The 20743-nt window shown below is 51.5% G+C and overlaps 1 protein-coding gene across 9 annotated transcripts in view; it reads right to left on the bottom strand.

Moving 5' to 3' along the window:
* PPP6R2 (protein phosphatase 6 regulatory subunit 2) overlaps window positions 1-20743 on the bottom strand; it is an 84967-nt gene that overhangs the window by 17918 nt on the left and 46306 nt on the right. For 7 of the 9 annotated variants that reach the window (XM_067698513.1, XM_067698515.1, XM_067698514.1 and 4 more), the window contains 8 exons: window positions 14350-14536; window positions 9210-9347; window positions 7982-8047; window positions 6173-6285; window positions 5750-5863; window positions 4726-4860; window positions 4502-4628; window positions 3472-3624 (listed from right to left, as the gene is read on the bottom strand). In XM_067698513.1, coding sequence (XP_067554614.1) covers window positions 3472-3624; window positions 4502-4628; window positions 4726-4860; window positions 5750-5863; window positions 6173-6285; window positions 7982-8047; window positions 9210-9347; window positions 14350-14536 — 1033 coding nt within the window. The remainder of the gene's footprint in view (window positions 1-3471; window positions 3625-4501; window positions 4629-4725; window positions 4861-5749; window positions 5864-6172; window positions 6286-7981; window positions 8048-9209; window positions 9348-14349; window positions 14537-20743) is intronic. The other 2 variants (XM_067698510.1, XM_067698511.1) reach the window with 1 other exon arrangement.

Here is a 20743-nt window from a genome sequence, read left to right as displayed (position 1 = left end):
AGATGTAGAGAACAAGCATATGGACACCAAGGGGGGAAAGCGGCAGGGGGTGGGGTGGGGGATGAATTGGGAGATTGGGATTGACATGTACACTGATGTGTATAAAATGGATGACTAATAAGAACCTGCTTATAAAAAATAAAATTTAAAAATTTAAAAAAATAAAAATAAAGGGCATCTAAATTGGAAAGAAATAAAATTATCTCTGTTCACAGATGATACAATCTTATATGCAGAAAATTGTACAAATTCCACATAAACTGTTAGAGCAAATAAACAAATTCAGCCAAGTTCCAGGATAAAAGATCAACACACAAAACTCTGTTGCATTTTTTCCCACTAACAATAATCCAAAGAACTGAATCTTCACACATACGGTCAATTTATTTTCAACAAGGGCGCCAAGATCACCCAGTGGGAAAAGGACAGTGTCTTCAACAAAAGGTGCTGAAAGAGATAACAAGTGTTGGCGAGGATGGAGAGAAGAGAGGACCTTGTGCACTGGTGGTGGGAATGTAAACTGGTGCAACCACTGTGGAACACAGTGTGGACGCTCCTCAAAAAATTAAAAATAGAACAATCATATGATCCAACAATTCCATTCCTATTTACCCAAAGAATACAAAAACACTAATTTTAAAAGATATATGCCCCTCCATGTTCACTGCAGAATTATTTGCAATAACCAAGATATGGAAATGACCTAAATGCCCATAAACAGATGAATGGATAAAGAAGATGTGGTACATATATACAATGGAGTATCACTCAGCCATAAAAAAGAATGATATAATGCCATTTGCAGCAACATGGATGGACCTAGAGGGTAGTATGCTAAATGAAGTAGGTCAGATGGAGAAAGACAAATACCGTATAATTTCATCAATGAAAAACAAACAAAATAAACAAACCAAACAAAAACAAACATGTAGATACAGAGTAGTGGTTACCAGTGGTAAGGGGTGGGGTAGGGAGGAGGACGAAATGGGTAAAGGGGATCAGCTGTATGGTGACAGATGGAAACTAAATCTTTGGTGGTGAGCATGCAATAGGGTATGAAGAAGTAGAAATATAACCTACACATGAAACTTACATTCAAAAAACAAAACAAAACAAATGGTGCTGTGATATCCACATGCAAAAGAATGAAGCTGGACCCTTACCTTACACTGCATAGATATACAAACTCAGAACGGACCAAAGACCCGAAAGAGCTAAAACTATAAAGTACTTAGAAGAAAACACAGGGGGAAAGTTGCATGACAGTGGATTTGGCAATGATTTCTTAGGTACAGGTATGACACCAAATGCACAAGAAACAAAAGAAAAAACCAGATAAACTTGCGACTTCCCTGGTGGCGCAGTGGTTAAGAATCCGCCTGCCAATGCAGGGGACAAGGGTTCGAGCCCTGGTCCGGAAGATCCCACATGCCGCAGAGCAACTAAGCCCGTGTGCCACAACTACTGAACCTGCACTCTAGAGCCCACGAGCCACAACTACTGAAGCCTGCACGCCTAGAGCCCGTGCTCCACAACAAGAGAAGCCACCGCAATGAGAAGCTCACGTACCACAACTAAGAGCAGCCCCCCACTCACTGCTACTAGAGAAAGCCCACGCACAGCAACAAAGACCCAACGCAGCCAAAAATAAATAAAATAATTAATTAAAAAAAAGAAAAAAAACAGATAAACTGGACTTCATCAAAATGAAAACCTTTGTGCGTCAGAGGACACCATCAAGAGGGCAAAAAGACAACTCACAGAATGGGAGAAAATATTTGCAAATCATGTATCTAAGCGCTTAATATCCAGAATATATAAAGAACTCCTTCAATTCAACAACAACAACAAAACGAACAACCCAATTCAAAAATGGGCAGAGGACTTGAACAGACAGTTCTCCAAAGATACACAAATGGCCAGCAAAAGCACATGAAAAAATGCTCAGCATCACTAATCACTAAGGAAACGCAAATCAAAACACAGTGAGGTACCACCTCAAACCCATCTGGATGGCTATTATCAAAAACATGGAAAACACGTGTTAGTGACGAAATTGGAACCCTCATACATTGCTGGTGTGAATGTAAAACAGTGTACCCACTGGGGAAAACAGTGTGTGGGTGCCTCAAAAAGCTGAACATAGAATTACTGTATGACCCATCAATTCCACTTCTAGGTATGTAGTCAGAAGTGAAAGCAGGGGCTGAAACAGATATTTGTACATCCATGTTTATAGCAGCATTATTAAAAATAGCCAAAATGTGGAAGCAACCCAATTGTCCACCAACATATGAACGGATAAGCAAAACGCAGTACACCCACACAATGAAATATCATTCAGCCTTAAAAAGGATATGAACGGATAAGCAAAACGCAGTACATCCATACAATGAAATATCATTCAGCCTTAAAAAGGAAAGAAATTGTGACACATGCTACCACATGGATGAACATTATACTAAGTGAAATAAGCCAGACAGAAAAGGCGATATACTGTTTGATTCCACTTACATAGGAATCCCTGGAATAGTCGGATCCATAGAGACAGAAAGTAGAAGGGTGGGTGCCAGGGCTGGGGACTGGCGGGGGGATGAGGACCGAGTGTTTAATGCTCAGAGCTGGAGAAGATGAGAAAATCCTGGAGATCGTGGTAATGGTTATACAACAACGTGAACGTTGAACCATATGCTTGCAAGTTATTAAAATGGTGTATTTCATGTTACATATATTTTGCCACAATAAATGAAAAGTAGAAAGGGGGAGTGGGAGAGAGAGAACTTTCTCGGAGGAGAGGAAAAGAAATGACTGAGGTCTTTCCTAGTCGCCCTCTGACCCACATCCAGGCTCTACAGTCACAGCAGAGCCCAGTGACTTCCAAACGCTGGAAGGACTCCTGAGGCAGGCAGTCCTTCAGGCCCAGGTCCAAGGCAGCTCCTTCTGGGATTGAGATTTAAATGTAAGGATATTTCAGCTTCCTGGGAGCAGAGGCCCAGGGGCAAGGCTGAGGAGAAGGCTGGGTATGCATGAGCTCCGTGTACAGCTTGAGCGAGGTCCCCTCCCCGTCAGCAGCGCCCTGTGGTCACTGCCTGCAGACCCTCCCTCAGACCCCCACGGCGTGCCCACCAGAGGAGCTCCCCACAGGCTCTGCCTTTACTGTGGGGACGAGGAGCAGCTCTTTAGGGCGTTTTAGGCTGAAGAGCTTCAAAGTTCTCTATTAAGGCAGAAATCAGAAAGGGGAGGGACCATATTACCGGCTCCCTCTGCTTCCAGGGCAGCCCTGCATGAGCCTACACGGAGGCGGGTCCCAGCGTCACTCGGTGCGCCTCACCAGTGACCTGGCCTCAAGCCTGGGGGGCAGGACGCGGTCTCTGCACAGACTGTGCCTGCCCCAGAACCGAACCAGAGCCTCCCTTCGGGCAGGCCTTCACCTGGGCGCTGAGGTCCCAGGCGGGGCAGGTGTCCGCTCACCAGCAGCAAGCCCATGGTGTTGAGCCGGCAGAGCTCCTGGTTGATGCTGGGCGTGTTCGTGTGCAGCAGGGCGGCCACGAGGCGAGCTCCGTGCAGGCGGGCGTTACCCAGGGGCTCCTCCAGCACGCCAATGGTGGTCAGGATCGCTGCTTTCTGCAAACACAAAAGGACGGCCCAGTTAGAGCCTTGTGACCGGTGTGATCACCACCCATGTGTGGGCTTCTCTTTGACCTGACCCTGGTCGAAGGGCCAGGGCCGCTGCTGCATGACGTGGCCCAGCCGGGGAGGGGTCCTCAAGGCAATGTGGTCTGCAGGAGGAGCCAAGGGGTCAGTCGGGTTAAGAGCCCCACCGCTCCCCTCAGGGCTCACAAGACTGAGTGAGGGTGGGCCGCTGCTCCTGGGTGCCTAGGGCACTCTGGTCTCAGCCTGCCAGCCGAAGGGATGTGACCTCAGCGTATAAGACGGAGGAGACTGACGACAAGGGTGGCCTCGTGAGATGGGGTGATCCCACACACGGAGCACAGTGCATCTACCTTTTCATTAGCAGAATGTTCCAGAATCCCTGACTTCATGAGTCCTCCTTTCTAGTGGGGAAGGCAGACCACAAGCTGATATATGTAAGAAACAGTATGGTAGACCACGGCGGGTGCCCAAGAGAGGCACCAGGAGAGGCGAAGGGGCTGTGCCCGGGGCACTGAGGTGCAGAGGGACTGGGTCTTCCTCACCATGACCACCGCTGCTCAGCTGAGCAAAGGGTCTCCTCTGGGACCCCCACACTCCTTGGCTGGGTGCCCCCAACTCAAGAGGCCGGGTCTCCAGTGCACTCGGGCTCTCAGACACCCCCGTCAGAAGGCAGGAGTTGCCTGGGGGGGGGGTGGCGAACTGTCCAACTCTTCAAAGAGAAGATGGACACTCGGCAGATGGGGTCTGAGTGCGCTTGTCATCCTGGGTGGCGAGTGGGGTCTTTGCCTTGCAAGCGACCCAGCCCACGAGGTCTCCAGAGCCCCCGACCTTTGCTCGGGGCACCTACCTTTGGCGGGCTGAGCAGAAGCTGGTGGAAGTCCTTCAGCCGTGGCTCGATGCCGCGCAGGACGCCGGAGCTGACGGCACACAGCCTGTCCAGTCCCTGAGAGCAGGAGTCCAGCAAGCCCTCCATCCTGTGGACCAGAGGCAGCTGGACACGGGGACACTAGTCCCATTACACCATACCCCCTCCCGAAGTGCCCACTTGTCGTCTCCAGGGAGGCTGCTGACCGTATGGGGGTGGGAGCCGTGCCCAGGTGATGGCCCTGACGGGCTGTGGGCGTCACACCCTCGAAGCAGCTCTGCTCCCTCCTCCCACCTTGAAAACCTTCACTGTCGACCCCACTCCTCGGCTGAGAGACAGGACTGGCCATAAAAGGATAAAAGAGGCCACATAAAAGGATAAAAAAGCAGAGAGAATGAACCGGCTCATCTGTTTTCTGCATTGTCACACTGTCCCTGCATCGCAGGCGAGGCACTCACCAGAGTCCCCACTTCCTGCGGGAAGGGCCCAGCCTTCCTGGGCTCATAAAGATGAATAAGCAATATTCTGGTTTCTAACTAAACGATGATAACATCATAATTCTCTTTTTAGGTAATAAACTAATAAATATGTATTGGGTACCAGAGGGAAAGAAAGAAACTGCTAATAATCTCACCATTGAGATTAAGTCAATTTCTTGTTATTTTCTGATTGTCCTTTTCTTTAAAAAAACAGCACAGGCTATCAGTGCTGGGGGCTACAGTGAAGCTCCTTCCAGAGCAAGGACATGAGGGAACTGCAGTCTCCTTGGGAATCAGACCACCAGCACGGCACGTGACAGGACAGAGCAGACAGAAGTGCACACGCAAACACACATACACACGTGCGTTCGCGCGCACACGCGCGTACATATATACACATATGCACACATATACACACAGAGACACACACACACACACACACACGTGCTGGGGGTACTCATCGGGACACTCCTTGGGGAAGCCCACTGGCCGTGCCTGTTCTGCACACACGTCTATAAACACTTTGCAAACTGGCGACAGGGGGTGTCTTTGGGCTGAGGTGGGGATGTGATTGATGGCGAAGGTCAAAGGGGACTTTACAGCCGTCAAGTTTATCTTTTCAACAAGGACAGTCTGTCCCCATGATCACCTGCATCATTAGAAACATTAAAAGCACAAACAGCACACCCGGCCACTCCCCTGGGCCTCCGTCACTGAAGTGGCAGCACTCTCCTTCTCCGGAGACACTCACCCCGCCCGCCGGGGCTCAAGCAAGGTCAGTAGCACCTGGGTCCCGCTGACGAGGCAGAGCTCGGTCTGGGCTCCATCAAACATGTTCCTCAGCAGCCGTTCCACGCAGTCCTGCCTGTCGGACACGCGCAAGGTCACTGCCTGGCGGGGGGATGCACAGACCCCACCCCCACCCGCACCGAAGGAGCAGCACCCTGAATCCCAGAGAGGCCCCGCTCGGGGCTCAGGCCACACACCCAGGGTTTTTAGGACACGGCTGCCCCGGGGGCCCGCATTCTCTGAACCTGCCAGGAGACACCTCCCGTGAGAAAGAGGCCCATCAAGTTAACTGTGGATCGGGGCGAGTTCCTCAGAAACGATCAGAGGAGGTGGCGGTGTCCCTGGCCCTCAGCCCAGGCCCCCCAGCGCTGCAGCCCACACTCACGACTCCAGCGCCATGAGGAGGGGGTCTGGCTCTGGAGCTTCCTGCAGCGGGCTGCCCTGCTCCCTGCCCAGCCTGACGATGTCGCAGAGCGTCTGCGAAGCGTTGGACTGCCTCTGAAAGGACAGGGATGAAGAGCCGCCTTCAGGGCCGGCCTGCCGCACGGTCAGAGCGGCTGCTGCGGCAGGTCTGCTGAGGCGCTGGACTCGAAGGCGGCTCGTCTCAGCCTGGCCTGCCTCTCACCGTGGGGCGCAGATCTGGCCGCCCCCCAAGAGCTCCCATGGGGCCTCGACGGTCGAGCACGCCACGCAGACATCGTTCTATACCCTCAGACAGACACCGCGAGTGTGCCTGTGGTACTAACACAACAAGTGGCTATTAACACACAGGGTGGGTCCTGTGAGCTCAAGAAAACAGGACAGTTGCTACAGAGAAAATAAAGGACTCAACTTTTCTAGAGAAACATTAAGCCCATAAAAATTCAGAACCTCTGATTTGGTGCCTTTGCCAGCCACGTGGGCTGAGTCTGTGGAGCAGATGAACAGGGTCAGAGAGAAACTCAGCCACCGGCTCGGCGCAGGGAGCACCTAACAAGCAGCCTTCACGTGCGCGCCACGGGAAACCAAGCTGAAGGAAGTGCTTCGTGACTGTTTTAGGCAAGACTGAAAGCAGCCAGGTTGCCTCCGCGGCCTCCCAGCTGCCTCGGGGACTGGGAAAGGGCCAGTCAGCTCACAGCGTTCACACTGGTGGAGGGGCATCTCCCTTCCCAGATCTGGAGCACAGACACCCTTGCCCGGCTGCCTGGCCAGGCCCGTGGGCCAAAAGAGCCCCAAACAGCACAGCCAGGCAGCAGCAAAGGCTCAGACATGAGTCAGGACCACCGCTCTCCAAAGTGCTAAGGAGACCGTGCGTGTGCAGCCGTGTGCAGTTGTCACGTGTAGGAAAAGGCCTATCGGGATATTCCCCACACTCTCAACTGTGATACCGCAAGGAGCGGGCAGGGGCTGAGAGGAGCCCCACTGCCACCCCACACGCTCCCTCCGGAGCTCACGCCCCTGTAGACCCCATCTCCTCGAGCGCAGGCTAGAACCAGCACTCACAGCGGCGGCACGCCGGCGAGGACTGTCACCTGTAGGTCAGGTGCCTGCCCCAGAGGACGCAGCAGCAGGCTGCGAGCTGCCCTGCGGAGAGGCCCGGGGGGCATGGGGCCAAGGGTAGCCTCAGCCAGCAGCCCTCAGGAAGCTGAGTCCTGGCACTTCCCTGGTGGTCCAGTGGTTAAGACTCTGTGTTTCCAACGCAAGGGGTATGGGTAGGGGGCGTGGGTTCGATCCCTGGTCAAGGAACTAAAATCCCACATGCCACACAGCCAAGAAATAAAAATAAACAAACAAATAAATAAATAAATAAAATAAGGAACTGAGTCCTGCAGAGCCACCAGTGACCCTGGGGGCAGACCCTCCCCTCGTTGAGCCCTGAGGTGACCACAGTCTTGTGAGAGACCCTGGGCAGAGGACCTGTGACCCCTGGCCCATAAAAACTGAGATAAAAAATACTTACTGTTATAAGCAACTAAGTTTTGGGGTCATCTGTTACTCAGCCATAGATAACATACAATTCTATTCAGACTGTTTTTTTATAATATGTATGTATTATATTTTAGAAAAAAAAAGTCTGCAAGTCAGTGCTTGATTAATGGAAGAGCATCTGAGGAAAGGAGTGACTTGCCCCCTCAGACAGCAGTGGAGAGTGCTCTCCGCCAGCCCTGAGCGAGGGGCGCCTGCTCAAAGGTGGGGTCCACGAGCCCATACTCACATCTTCATCCTGACTCGGATGGATCAATTCCACGAGCCTCTGGATGAGCTTCTCTTCATTAAGCCACTGAAAGGGAAAAGGAGGCCTGTAAGTGACTCCGCTCACATCTGACGAAATGGAAGGAAAGTCCTTCAGTGCAACAGAAATCCACGCGCCAGGTTCTGGCACAGAGATACTTCACCCAACACGTGCGTCCACCCAGACCCTGAAAGCACAAGCAGTGGCCGAATTCTGGAGTGACCCAAAGACTGTAAAGGAGGGGATCCCCTTCCACATGCCCTAATGGTCCAGACTCTTAAACACACGTGAGCTCTGTTTTTAGGACGTCTCCGAAGCGGAGCCTGGAGCCACCCGCGCCGATGGGGCTCTCCCAGCACACAGCCCAGCTGCTCCCTGCAGCGCCCGGGCTCCAGGTCAGTCCGGCTCCTCTACGCACTTCCTTACCCCAAAATGGGCTCAGTGTAGTCAGGGCAGGCGTCCCACTAACGTTCAGCAACGGCTGACGTTCCCGCGGCTCTCACTGTGCCACATCAGCTACTATGATTAACTCTCAGTGGGAGGCCGCTCCATAACGAAGCGGGTTATGAATCTGAGAGCGACAACTGTCACCTAATTCCAGGAGCTGGAAAACCGTCAAGAAGGACCAATGGTTTACTTATTCTATCTTAAGCTGCATTACAAACAACACCTGCCCAACAGCAGCAGATTCTTTGTCCGGCACTGGTTTCCTGGGCTTCTTGGGGTTGAGCACCCTCCCCTCTTCTGGGAAAGCCCTCAGGGAGCTATGGGTAGCCCCTCTCGCTGTGAATACTGTCAGGACAGACACAGGCCAACTCTGGTCTTCGAAACGTCTCTGCATGGAATCCTCTTCGGCACGTACTCGGGCACAGGACCAGCACCCAATGGAGACCTAGCAGCCCTAGGGGTGGGGCACAAGTGAGGAAACCCACTTCTGCTCTCTGCTGATGAATGGACTGAGGCAGGACAAGAGAAAAGGGGCAGATGCCAGACCCAGCCTCAAATACAAGCCTTGACGAGAACCCCTGAGTGGTTCTCATCAGGAGGGGAAGGTCCTGCTGGGTGGAAAGCTGGGGTGCTGGGCACCCCGGTGCTGCTTCACCAGCTCCAGCCTCCTTATACCAGGAGGCACTTACTCCACACTCGGAGAATGTGCAGAGCCCACGCAGACGGGGAGGGGCTCCAGGGAGGAGGGGGCCCACACACTCACATGCAGGACCTCCTGCCGGAGCCCGGCGGGCTCTACGCAGCTGACCAGGCGCAGCAGCAGGTCCATGAGGGCCGAGGTGCCGATGTGCTTCAACAGCAGGCTGATGAACTTGTCCTTCTTCCTCAAGAACACAATCACCTGCAACCAGACAGCCCCTGAGAGGTGAGCAGGGCAGACCCTGACCACCAGGAGATGCTGCCCCCAAGAACTGCCATGGGAAAGATTCATTTTCAACAACAGTGAGCAGAAATAATGGAAAGACGTGGAAAGAGCTGTAAGAAAGCCCCCTCCGCCGCCCCCCCAGCAATGACAGGCAGAGCCCTGAACACAGGCGAGTCCACGAGGCGGTGGGGGCCTGAGAGGACCCTGGGCTGGCAGAGTTTGCCACACACCGAGACTGGGCACAAGTGCAGCCCCAGCACCCGAGTGGACAGCTCCCGGACAGGGGACACAAACCCGGAAAGCTGACAGGCCCCACAGGTGGCTGAAGGGAAAGGACTGAGGTTTCAGAAAAGCAGAGGCGGAGGGGTGCAGCTGGCTGGTGACCAGAGCCGACAAGACACGACACAGCTGGCTGGCTGAGTGTGCAGTCACAGGGTGTGGTGCCTGAGTGCAGAGGGACGGGAGAAGCCCAGGCAGAGGCCTTCTTGGACACGTGTTGGCAAGCTCGGCTCAGTTGGCCACAGAGACGAGGTGCCTGCAAGTCCAGGCCACTGCACAGACCCAGGACTCTACTGGGGGCAATGGGGACACGGAACAGGCAAGGGATCCCAACCACCCTCATGCCAGAACCCTCATGCCAGAAGTGAAGGGAAGGAGGGGAAGGAGGAGGAAGAGAGAGAAGAGAGGCAACAGGGGCGGGGGGGTTGGGGAGTGGGGGGCAGGGGCGGGGGTTCTTTGAAAAGCGTGATTAGAGAGAAAGACTGAAAACAGCAGAGAAGGCTCCAGGGAACATCCCTACACACCCTACAGATATAAACACCATTACAAGGGGTTATCCGGAACAAGTTTAGGCCAATTTCTGTAAATTTGGAAAAATGAAAAATTCCTTTGAAAAACTCACTTACGTAAACTGACAAGAAGAAAGAGAAAATCTGGAGTTCTAGAGTGTCAAAAGAAACAAAATCTCTAATTAAAAGCCTCCCCATACAGAAGACTCCAGGCTCTAAAGGCTTTACTAGTGAATTCTCTCCAAAATTTAAAGAAAAATAACCCCAATCTTATGCAGGACTCCTCCAGGGTCCTTCTCTCATAAAATGAGAGAAGATGCCCCATATCATTGTATGAGGACATAAAAACTCGATTCCAAAACCTTGATATGCGCACTTTAAGAAAAGGAAATTATATAAAGACCTACTGTAGAGCACAGGGAACTCTACTCAATACTCTGTAATGGCCTATAAGGGAAAAGAAGCTAAAAAAGAGTGGATATGTGTGTATGTATAATAGATTCACTTTGCTGTACACCTGAAACTAACACAACATTGTAAATCAATTATACCCCATTAAAAATTAAAAAACAAAAAAGAAAAGGGAAGGAAATTATAAGCCAATCTCACTGATGGCCACAGATACAAAAATTCTTAAAAAGAAAGCAATATGGGGCTTCCCTGGTGGAGCAGTGGTTGAGAGTCCGCCTGCCGATGCAGGGGACACGGGTTCGTGCCCTGGTCCAGGAAATTCCCACACGCCGCGGAGCGGCTGGGCCTGTGAGCCATGGCTGCTGAGCCTGCGCGTCCGGAGCCTGTGCTCCACAACGGGAGAGGCCACAACAGTGAGAGGCCCGCGTACCGCAAAAAAAAAACCCAAAAAACAAAACAAACAAACAAAATAAACTCCACAACAAACAACATACTTAATTGTAAAACAGTGAAAGCTTTTCCTCAGAGGCAATAAATAAAACAGAGGCCCACTATCACCACTTCAATTCAACAATGTATTAAAGGTTCCAGACAATGCAACAAGGCAAGAAAAAGAGACAAAAAGTGTAACATTTATAAAGGACAAAATAAAACTGTCATTAGTCACAGATGGTATGATCTTATACATAGATTTAAAAGAAGAATATAAGGAATTCGCTGGCAGTCCAGTGGTTATGACTCCATGCTTCCACTGCAGGGGGCATGGGTTTGATCCCTGGTGGGGAACTAGGATCCCACATGCCGTGTGGCGTGGTTAAAAATAAAAATTAAAAAAAAAAAAGTAAAAAGAATATAAATTATTAGAACAGTAGCTTTATTGATATTTCCAAAAACTGGAATCAGCCCAGATGTCCTTCAACATGTGAATGGTTTAACAAACTGTGTTCCATCCACACCATGGAACACTACTCACACTGCAATAAAAGCGAATGTCCTACTGATACATACAACAACTTGGATGACTCTTCAGGGATGTATGCTGGAAAAAGAAGCCATAAGGCCTATATGTTATATGATTTAATTTAAATAACAGTTTGAGAAAACAAAATTTCTGAAATGAAGCAGACTAGTGGGTGCCAGAGGTTAGGGATGGGTGAAGGGACAGAGGCCAGAGGAAGGTGGGAGTAGTTATAAAAGGGCAACACAAAGGATCCTTATGGTTTAAGAACCGTTCGGTATGCTGACTGGCGATGGAGACACGAGCCTACACAAGTGAGAAATCGTACTGAACTTAACACGCGCACACACGCGCCTGCAAGTGAAATGTCAGCGTCCTGGTTGCGACCCTCTGCCAGCATTTTACAACATGGCGCCACTGAGGGAAACCAGGCAAAGTGTACAAAAGGTAGCTTTACGTTCTTCCATAAAACCGCACGCGAGTCTACAATTATCTCAATAAAATCTTTCAATAAAAAGACACTGTTTAGAATAACATGAAAATATCAAGTACCTAAGGATAAACATAACGAGAACTATGTAAGACCTCTACCCAAAGAACTCGGTTACTGAGAGAAATTAAAGAAGCCCTAACTACTCAGCTTTCTGCTATAGCACAAAAGCAGCCATAGATAATATGTAAACAGGAGCAGCTGCGTTTCAGTAAAGTTTCTTGTACAAAATAGGGGCGGGCTGGCTTTGGCCTGTGGGCCATAATTAGCCAACCCCAATCTATAGGAAATGCAAGCCTAATCAAAACTTCAGCAGGTTTTTCTGGGGAACAGGGGAGAATGTGGAAACTGACAAACTCACTCTAAAATTTGCTCATCCTAAAATAATGCAAAAGGCAAAGAATAGTAAAAACAACCTTGAAGAAAAACAAAGTGAGAGGACTAATTCTATCGAACATCAAAACTTACAAAGCTACAGTAATTAAATCGTGCTGTGTTCATAATTACAAACAGGACAGTAGAAAAGAAATGCATGCACACGTGATTGCTTGATTTATGACAAGAGGGACACTGTGAAGCAACTGAGAAAGCACGGCCTTATCAATACAGTGCTGGGTCAACTGGACAATAACCATATGAAAAAACACTTCAGTCTGACACCATTTACAAGAGTCAATTCCAGGTGGACTGTAGGTAGGAATATGAAGGTAAAACAATAAAGCTTCTAAAAGATAACACAGAAGAGTAGTAAGAGAATTATCTTTATGATTTCGAAGTCAGCAGAAGTTTCTTAACAAAACAACAACAACAAAAAAAAACAAAAGAAAGAGTTATGACTTGGACTATATGAAAATCAGGCTCTCTGCTCATTAAAATATACCATTAAGAGAGTAAAAAACAAAACCAAACCCAGCAAGCAGAGTGGGAAAAGATGTTTGCAACGCAAAATCAACAAAGGGGGAATTCCCTGGCAGTCCAGTGGGTGGGACTCTTGGCTTTCACTACCGAGGGCGTGGGTTCAATACCGGGTCAGGGAACTAAGATCCAGCAAGCTACGTGGCACACCGCCCCCCACCCCCCAAAAAAAATCAACAAAGGACTTGTATCCACGAAATAGAATTCCTACAAATGAAAAAAGAAGAGACAGCCCGATAGAAAATGGGCAAGAGACTTCACACAAAAAGTACCTAAATGGCCAATTAATACGTGAAAAGGTTCTCATCCTCACTAGTCACCAGGGAGATGCAAACTAAAAGCACAGTGCTGTTATATACACCATCAGAAGAGATACGATAAACCGACTGATAATATTAGTCAGGGCTGCAGAGGAAGTGGAAGAGCAGGAACTGTCATGCTCTGCTGCCGGGACTGCAAACTGGCTCAACCACTCTCACTCCAGCCATTCAAGCTGAGCACGCGCACGTCCTAGTTGCGACCACGTGGCGCAATGCCCGGAGGAAAGGAGTCCTTATGGTTTAGAGACACACACCGAAATACTGACAGAAGAAACGACAAGCGCCTGGGGGTGGCGAGCAGGGATAAAGGTGAAAGACTGACAAGGCCGCCTCCTGAAGCGCGTAACAGGCACAGGCGCCAGCAAGCCTCACGGCCCTCCCGTGCCATCTACGGTGTGCAGTGCTGAAGCACACCAGGGCAGATGCAAGGCCGGAACAACCGTGGAGCAAATGTGGCCTCCAGGAGGCCCACGCTCCAGCTGAATGAAACGAGTTCACTCCCTGCTTTACAGAAAAATATTACTAGGCAATTCCTTTTTTCTTTTTTCTTTTTTTGGCTGCACCACGCGGCTTGTGGGATCTTAGTTCCCCGACCAGGGATCGAACCCCTACCTCCTGCAGTGGAAGCACGAAATACTAACCGCTGGATGGCCAGGGAAGTCCTAGGCATTTCCTTTAATTTGCTTTGAAACAATAAGTGCCCTAGACATACAGGCACCTGCCACCCACACAGATGCAGCAGCAGACACCCTAATGTCCTGCCATGATGCAGGTATGTCCTGGATCTCTCACCCATGACTGGTCAGTGACAGGACGAGCTGGCCTAGTTTGGGGCCCTGTGCAGCTCCCAGGGGTGGCAGAGGTGCTGCTTATTTCAGAGCCGGCCAGAGGAAGTCTCTCTTGGGAAGCCACTTTCTTAATCAAATCCCAGCTCCCACAGCAGCAGCCCACACAGCTCCACGTGTGTCCCACAGGACAGTCAGAAGCCTGCCCCCCACAGCCTGATGCACAGGTCACACAGCAGTGGCTGAGGGCAAGATGCGACGGCGTCAGCCACGCCTCCCTCCCACGTCTCGCGGGCTTGGCAGAGGAGTACCTGTGCAGTTCTTCTTGCGATGAGACTGCCAATGGTCTTGCTGAAAAAACTGGCGAGGAGAGGATTGAGAGGCGGCTCACGGTTCAAGAAGTCGTAAAGAAGGTTGAGCAAAGTCTCGTCCCCTCCCAGCCTGTCACTGATCTGCGGCACGTCACACGTCAGCAGCTCACAGGCTGTGTTTGGGTACCTGAAGGGGCACAGTGCAAGCAACTGGAGGTGAATGAGACTTCCCCACTACTCAGGAAGCTACCTGAATGATCTGCCTCTTAGGAAGCAGATCCACAGGCAGAAACCAAACATGGCTAGACCTTGGAACAGAATAAAAATGTGATTATTCTGTGACCAACCGGCATTTTTGACTACTAGAACCTCAATGTTTTTATCATACCTTTTTCTGGCTCCTCATACCCTAAACTCTGACATCCCACATTTTCTGACTCTATTTCCATTCTCTACGGAACCTTTCCTAATCTTTTGGCTTCTCCTCTGCCCTCCTACTCACCTGCCATGTCTCTCACCTCCATCAGGTTCGTCCTCCCCTCTCCAAGCCTTTCCTGACCCCACATGTCAACAAGCACAGATCTAGCTTGTTCCCACACTGAAGAGATGCTTCATCAGCAGTTTACAATGCAGTACCAGTTCTGAAGTGTTATGCAGGCAAATTATTATTAAGATATACCAATATATGTAAACGATGTACTATTCATTTGATAAAAATGATCAGACAGGGGCTTCCCTGGTGGCGCAGTGATTAAGAATCCACCTGCCAATGCAGGGGACACTGGTTCGAGCCCTGGTCTGGGAAGATCCCACATGCCGCAGAGCAACTAAGCCCATGCGCCACAACTACTGGGCCTGCGCTCTAGAGCCCACGTGCCACAACTACTGAAGCCTACGCACCTAGAGCCCGTGCTCGGCAACGAGAGAAGCCACCGCAATGAGAAGCCCACGCACCGCAACGAAGAGTAGTCCCCGCTCGCCGCAACTAAAGAAAGCCCACGCGCAGCAACTAAGACCCAATGCAGCCAAAAATAATAAATAAATAAATGAATACATTTATTTACTTTAAAAAAAAAAAGATCAGACACAAAATAATCCTGATCCCATTACGTGTAATCCCATACCACTATGCTCCCTGCCTGACCCTCTGACAGACATGGGGTCACTGCTGTGGTCCTGGGACAGGCCTACCCAATGTCCTGCTGCATCCAGGACAGAGCCCACCATAGCAGTGCAGTGACAATGCCTGGTGCCACACTCAGCACATCTGGGAACACAGGTGAGGGTGCCCAGGGCCAGAGCAGGCAGGAACCTGGCGGGAGCATCCTGTGGGCCTGACTGCCCTGGAGCACACCTGGCACCAAGCTACACGGGACATGCTGTGCAGCCTCAGGCACCTTACCTAATGTTTCTGTGTCTAGGCTGCTTTCTCTGAACATGTAGGTCTGAGTGTCCGCCTTCCCCACGAGGCTGCGTATAAAGCAGAGTAGCAGCGTCTGGCGCACAGTAAGCCCGGGGTCAAGGTCAGCCACTGTGACCCTACGGCTCCTGGTAGCCACCCACACGGCCCCAGCAAGGGCCTAACCCCAGGTGGTCACTGCGGTCAGCTAGGGCCTGGCGGCCGGCCCAGCATGGAGGGCAGGGGACAGGAGCTCAGCCTGGCTGTGGGGTGGGTGCTCCCCGTCACCCAGAGAAGAGGGCCTTCTGAAGCCAAGCGGGCAGCCGGGTATGAGCGAACGCCCGATCCACACAGAGGGGCCCAGACGAGGTGTGGCCAGCGCCCAGCTCACGGGGTCGAGGCGAGGATGAGATGGGGCAGCTCCGTACCGTGGACGTGGCCCACAGCGACCAGCACAGCAGACAGTGCAGGGCCGCAAGGGGCAGAGGCCAGAGAGCCTGCTCGGAGTGCAGCACCCAAGGCCGGCACGAGGCCCCACAGGACACGGGCGGAGAGGTACCCACCAGACTCCAAACAACAAGACAAGACTCACCAAGCAACAAGGGAGAAGCATGCCCCAGAGAAAGGCACAGAGGCTTTTCCAGAGCACACGGAAAGGCTCCCATCCCGTCTCTGCGTGCGCGCACGCGCACACACACGAATTGTGCACGTGTACGGCAAGCTGAGCCACAAGGCGCTGTTGTGCTTAGACAAGGTTGCATCTAGGTGGAGGGACTGAGATCTCTACTAGTGTTTTATAATTACTCTTCAGAAAAGCAGGCACTGCTCTAATAATTTATATAATTTATGCAGGAAATAGCCATCCCAGTTAAACACGGCAGACGGAACATAGAGGTTTGTGGCCATAATGCAAGGAAGAAAAGACAAGAGAGGTAGAAACTCCGCGGAATGAACCTAGAGGGTGGCGGCCAGGGAAGCAGGCCAGGCGCATGAGGCAGGTCTGTGTCTCAGGGTCCTGGGGGAGGAGGGTGGGCAACCAGACACACAGCTCAAGAAACCCAGAAGGACCCTGTGGAGCCCTCCAGGGCATGAAAGCCTTTCTGTGTCCACTATTTCTTGTTGGTAGGAAATAGGCTTCATTCAGCCTCCCTGACATTCCGCACGTTCCAAAGGGCAGGTTCAAACAGTTACTAATCAGGGAAGGGAGGGCTGAAGAAACAAGGGAGGGGCAGCCAAGAACCAATGGTGCAGGTCCTGGTTCCTCCTCGAGGGATACACATAACAGTATCTGTGAGCCCTTCAGCAGAACCAAGGCCTCCATCCAGGAGGACAGTAACTTCAGGCTGAACCCAAGATCCCTGGAGCATCTGCTCTGTTACCTGACTGCCAGCCAACGAGAAGACAGCCACATACTCCGCAGCCCTCACCCCAAATTTTCCCTATAAAACTTCTCCCCTGAAATTGGGGAGTTTGGGGTGTTTTTTGTTTGTTTGTTTGCGGTACGCGGGCCTCTCACTGTTGTGGCCTCTCCCATTGTGGCGCACAGGCTCCGGACGCGCAGGCTCAGCGGCCATGGCTCACGGGCCCAGCCGCTCCGCGGCATGTGGGATCTTCCCGGACCGGGGCACGAACCCGTGTCCCCTGCATCGGCAGGCGGACTCTCAACCACTGCGCCCCCAGGGAAGCCCAAGTTTGGGGGTTTTGAGCATGAATCACCCATTCTCCCTGCAGGTGCCTGCAATAAAAAACCTTCCTGTGCTCCAAACTCTGGCGTTTCGGTTTGTCTGGCCTCACTGTGCTTTGGGCACACACACTTGCGCTCTGTAGCACTCAGGGAGGCCTGGATGGAGACAGCGCCCACCAGGCAGGTGGAGGGTCAGTGCAGTGAGACTCCCAGCCCCTCCTCCTTGTTTTGTTTGCTTAGTTTTATACTTATTTACTACGAATTTCTCCCAAACTCTTTGACTATAAAACTCTCCTGGATGATTGGTCCTGCTTCTGAGATTCCCCTACCTTAACCCAAGGGATAAAGTTACATTACTGGGAAATTCCAGAGCAACAGGATTAGAAAAGGCCCTAAAATGCCCCTAAGGAAAGCTGCACACCTGTGGCATCAGACGCGTCAGCAGCAGGGCTGGAACTAGGAACTGGAAGATGTGAACGAAAAATGCTGCTGCCCTGTCAGTAAACAAAGGGTGCTGCAGCCATCAAGCCACTAGAGCCTCCCCGGCCGCCCTGCCCCGTGAGCCCTGAGAGAACCCGGGAGAGAGAAAAGCAGCTCAGCCACAGCAGCCACCCTCAAGGATGGGAAAAGCACAGGATCCTGGCCCTAGACAGCTGAGGTGCAGACCAAAGGAATGATTTCAGTGAGCCCAGACTCCTTTTTTTTTTTTGGCTACGTTGGGTCTTCGTTGCTGCGCACAGGCTTTCTCTAGTTGCAGCGAGCGGGGGCTACTCTTCGTTGCGGTGCGCGGGCTTCTCATTGTGGTGGCTTCTCTTGTTGCGGAGCATGGGCTCTAGGCATGCAGGCTCAGTAGTTGTGGCTTGCGGGCTCTAGAGTGCAGGCTCAGTAGTTGTGGCGCACGGGCTTAGTTGCTTCGCGGCATGTGGGATCTTCCCGGACCAGGGCTCAAACCAGTGTCCCCTGCATTGGCAGGCAGATTCCAAACCACTGCACCACCAACCAGGGAAGTCCCGAGCCCAGACCCTTGCATCTTTCCATACACAGAAAAGTGCTAAATTAACTTAAGATGTCTGGTTTTCTTTAATGAACAGTAAACTTTTGAAGTCCCGACTACCTGGTCTTTGTTGCAAAAACTCCTATATATCCTGGCCCCTCCCTCACTCTTTAGAGCTGTCCCTCAGAGCGAGCTGAGAGTCCTGTCTCCAGGGCTTGAAGCCTTAGAAATTCCGCCAAATAAAACATTGTTCTCAGCTTTTAGGCTGTGCGTTTTTTTTTCTTTCAGTTGACGAAGACACCTATGGAGTCTTCAAAATTTCAGGAGACGCATGTCCAGTCTGACTGGAAACCAGAGGGAGCTTACAGCCAGCAGGAAAGAGAACGATGCACTCAGGCTGCACCCCAACCTTGCCCCCCATGCAGACCTCCTCAGGAAGCTGCCAGAGAATAGGATTTGCCAGGGGAAGGAGACAAAAAAGAGGAAGACAAAATCCTGGAGCACGGAAGGTGGACTCAGGAATTATCAGAGCGAGGATGGGAGAGTCCAGGAACCGTAACGGCAGGGATTCATTCCCTCTCCCCCGCTTCATGCCTCCCTCTGGGCCCTGCCCTGCTGCTCCCCAGGGGCTCAGCTGGGCAACTGGGCTCAGCCGTCCTCTCTGCTCTGCCCCTTAGTGTGGCAGGCAGGGTTATTTGGTGGGGGTGGGGGTGGGGTCCTTCCTGGGGTCCTGCCCTGACCTAGCCCTGCTTCCCGCTGGGTGAGCAGTTCTAACTCTGATTTGGAAAGAGGAAGCCCTCCACTCAGAGCTAAAACATCCCCCCACACCACCAGCATGAGGAACAGAAGTGGTAACTTGGAGTCCATCTGCTGGCTTTTCTTATTTCTCAAATGGTCCAGAACTCTACAAAGTGCACAGGAATCTCAAGAAAGAGGCCAGAAGCATCCTCAGGGTTCTCAGGCTGGACCAGGTGGCCAGCTCCCGGCCCAGGGCTGCTCCACAGAGGTCTCACCTGCATGGAGCAGCTTCTGGCTTTAGCAGAACAGCTAACCACTCAGGGCAGCTCCTCTGGACCCGTGTGGCTCGGGCACACTCCCTGCTCTCGGGAAGGGTCTCTCCGTAACCAGCCTGCAGCCACGAGGGTGAAGCCACAGCAGCTGGGCTGCAGAGGCACAAAGGCGGCTGGAGGAGGTGCTGTCGCCCTGCCCAGGTGGCCTGGGGCGGCCATCCAGAGGCAGAGCAGCGCAGGCACTGGCTCCGCACTCTCCACTGTGTCACCTGCTGCTGCCACACGCTCCGAGGGCTGAGCTGAGCAGCTCGACGGAGACCTACGGCTCAAAGCCTGAAACAGGGCCTATCTGTATCTTTCGCATCTTTAAAAAAATGATCTTGACTCCACTTCTTCCTTCAGCTACTACCTCATCCATCTACCCAGCCTATTCCTCTTCTCAAAAAGGACGTTTTGATTTAATTTTAATTAAAAGCAAATAAATTTTTAATAAAAGCAAGTTAATTTTAAAATTACCTTTTATTTAATTTATTTATTTATTTATTTATTTGCGGTACGCGGGCCTCTCACTGCTGTGGCCCCTCCCGTTGCGGAGCACAGGCTCCAGACGTGCAGGCTCAGCGGCCACGGCTCACGGGCCCAGCCGCTCCGCGGCATGTGGGATCCTCCCGGACTGGGGCACGAACCCGTGTCCCCTGCATCGGCAGGCGGACTCTCAACCACTGCGCCACCAGGGAAGCCCTAAAATTACTTTTTAAATTAAAGGCTTTTTACTTTTTTTAACAGGTGATATGGGGACTTCCCTGGTGGCCCAGTGGTTAAGACTCCACGCTCCCAATGCAGGGGGCCTGGGTTCAATCCCTGGTCAGGGAACTAGATCCTGTGTGCCACAACTAAGACTCAGAGCAGCCACGTAAATAAATAAACATTAAAAAAAACAAAACAAAAACCAAAAACAGGTGATACACACAAATGCTTTTAAGACTCTGTATGACAGGGCTCGTGAGGAAGGGCAGCCCCCCTCCTTTCCCACTCCCACATCCCACTCCTGAGACAGTCACCACAGTCTCCTGGCATTTTCTGTATTACTGACGTCCATGTTTCCAAATAAAATACAAGTACACTTCTTCATCTAGCAATTTTAGGTATTACAAATTGACCTCCTATGGTGGAAGGTGAAGATGTAGCTCGCACACCTCACGCCACCCTGCCCTGCCGCCCCACTGCCCTTTCCCCCTCTCTCTATAAAATTATACCACAATTAGTTAAATCCATGTCCAGTGTGGCCCTCTGTATGAACATGCAAA

This window comes from Pseudorca crassidens, chromosome 11 (genome assembly GCF_039906515.1).
Source record: "Pseudorca crassidens isolate mPseCra1 chromosome 11, mPseCra1.hap1, whole genome shotgun sequence".
Classification (NCBI taxonomy): domain Eukaryota; kingdom Metazoa; phylum Chordata; class Mammalia; order Artiodactyla; family Delphinidae; genus Pseudorca; species Pseudorca crassidens.
This window is presented reverse-complemented; position numbering and strand designations above follow the sequence as displayed.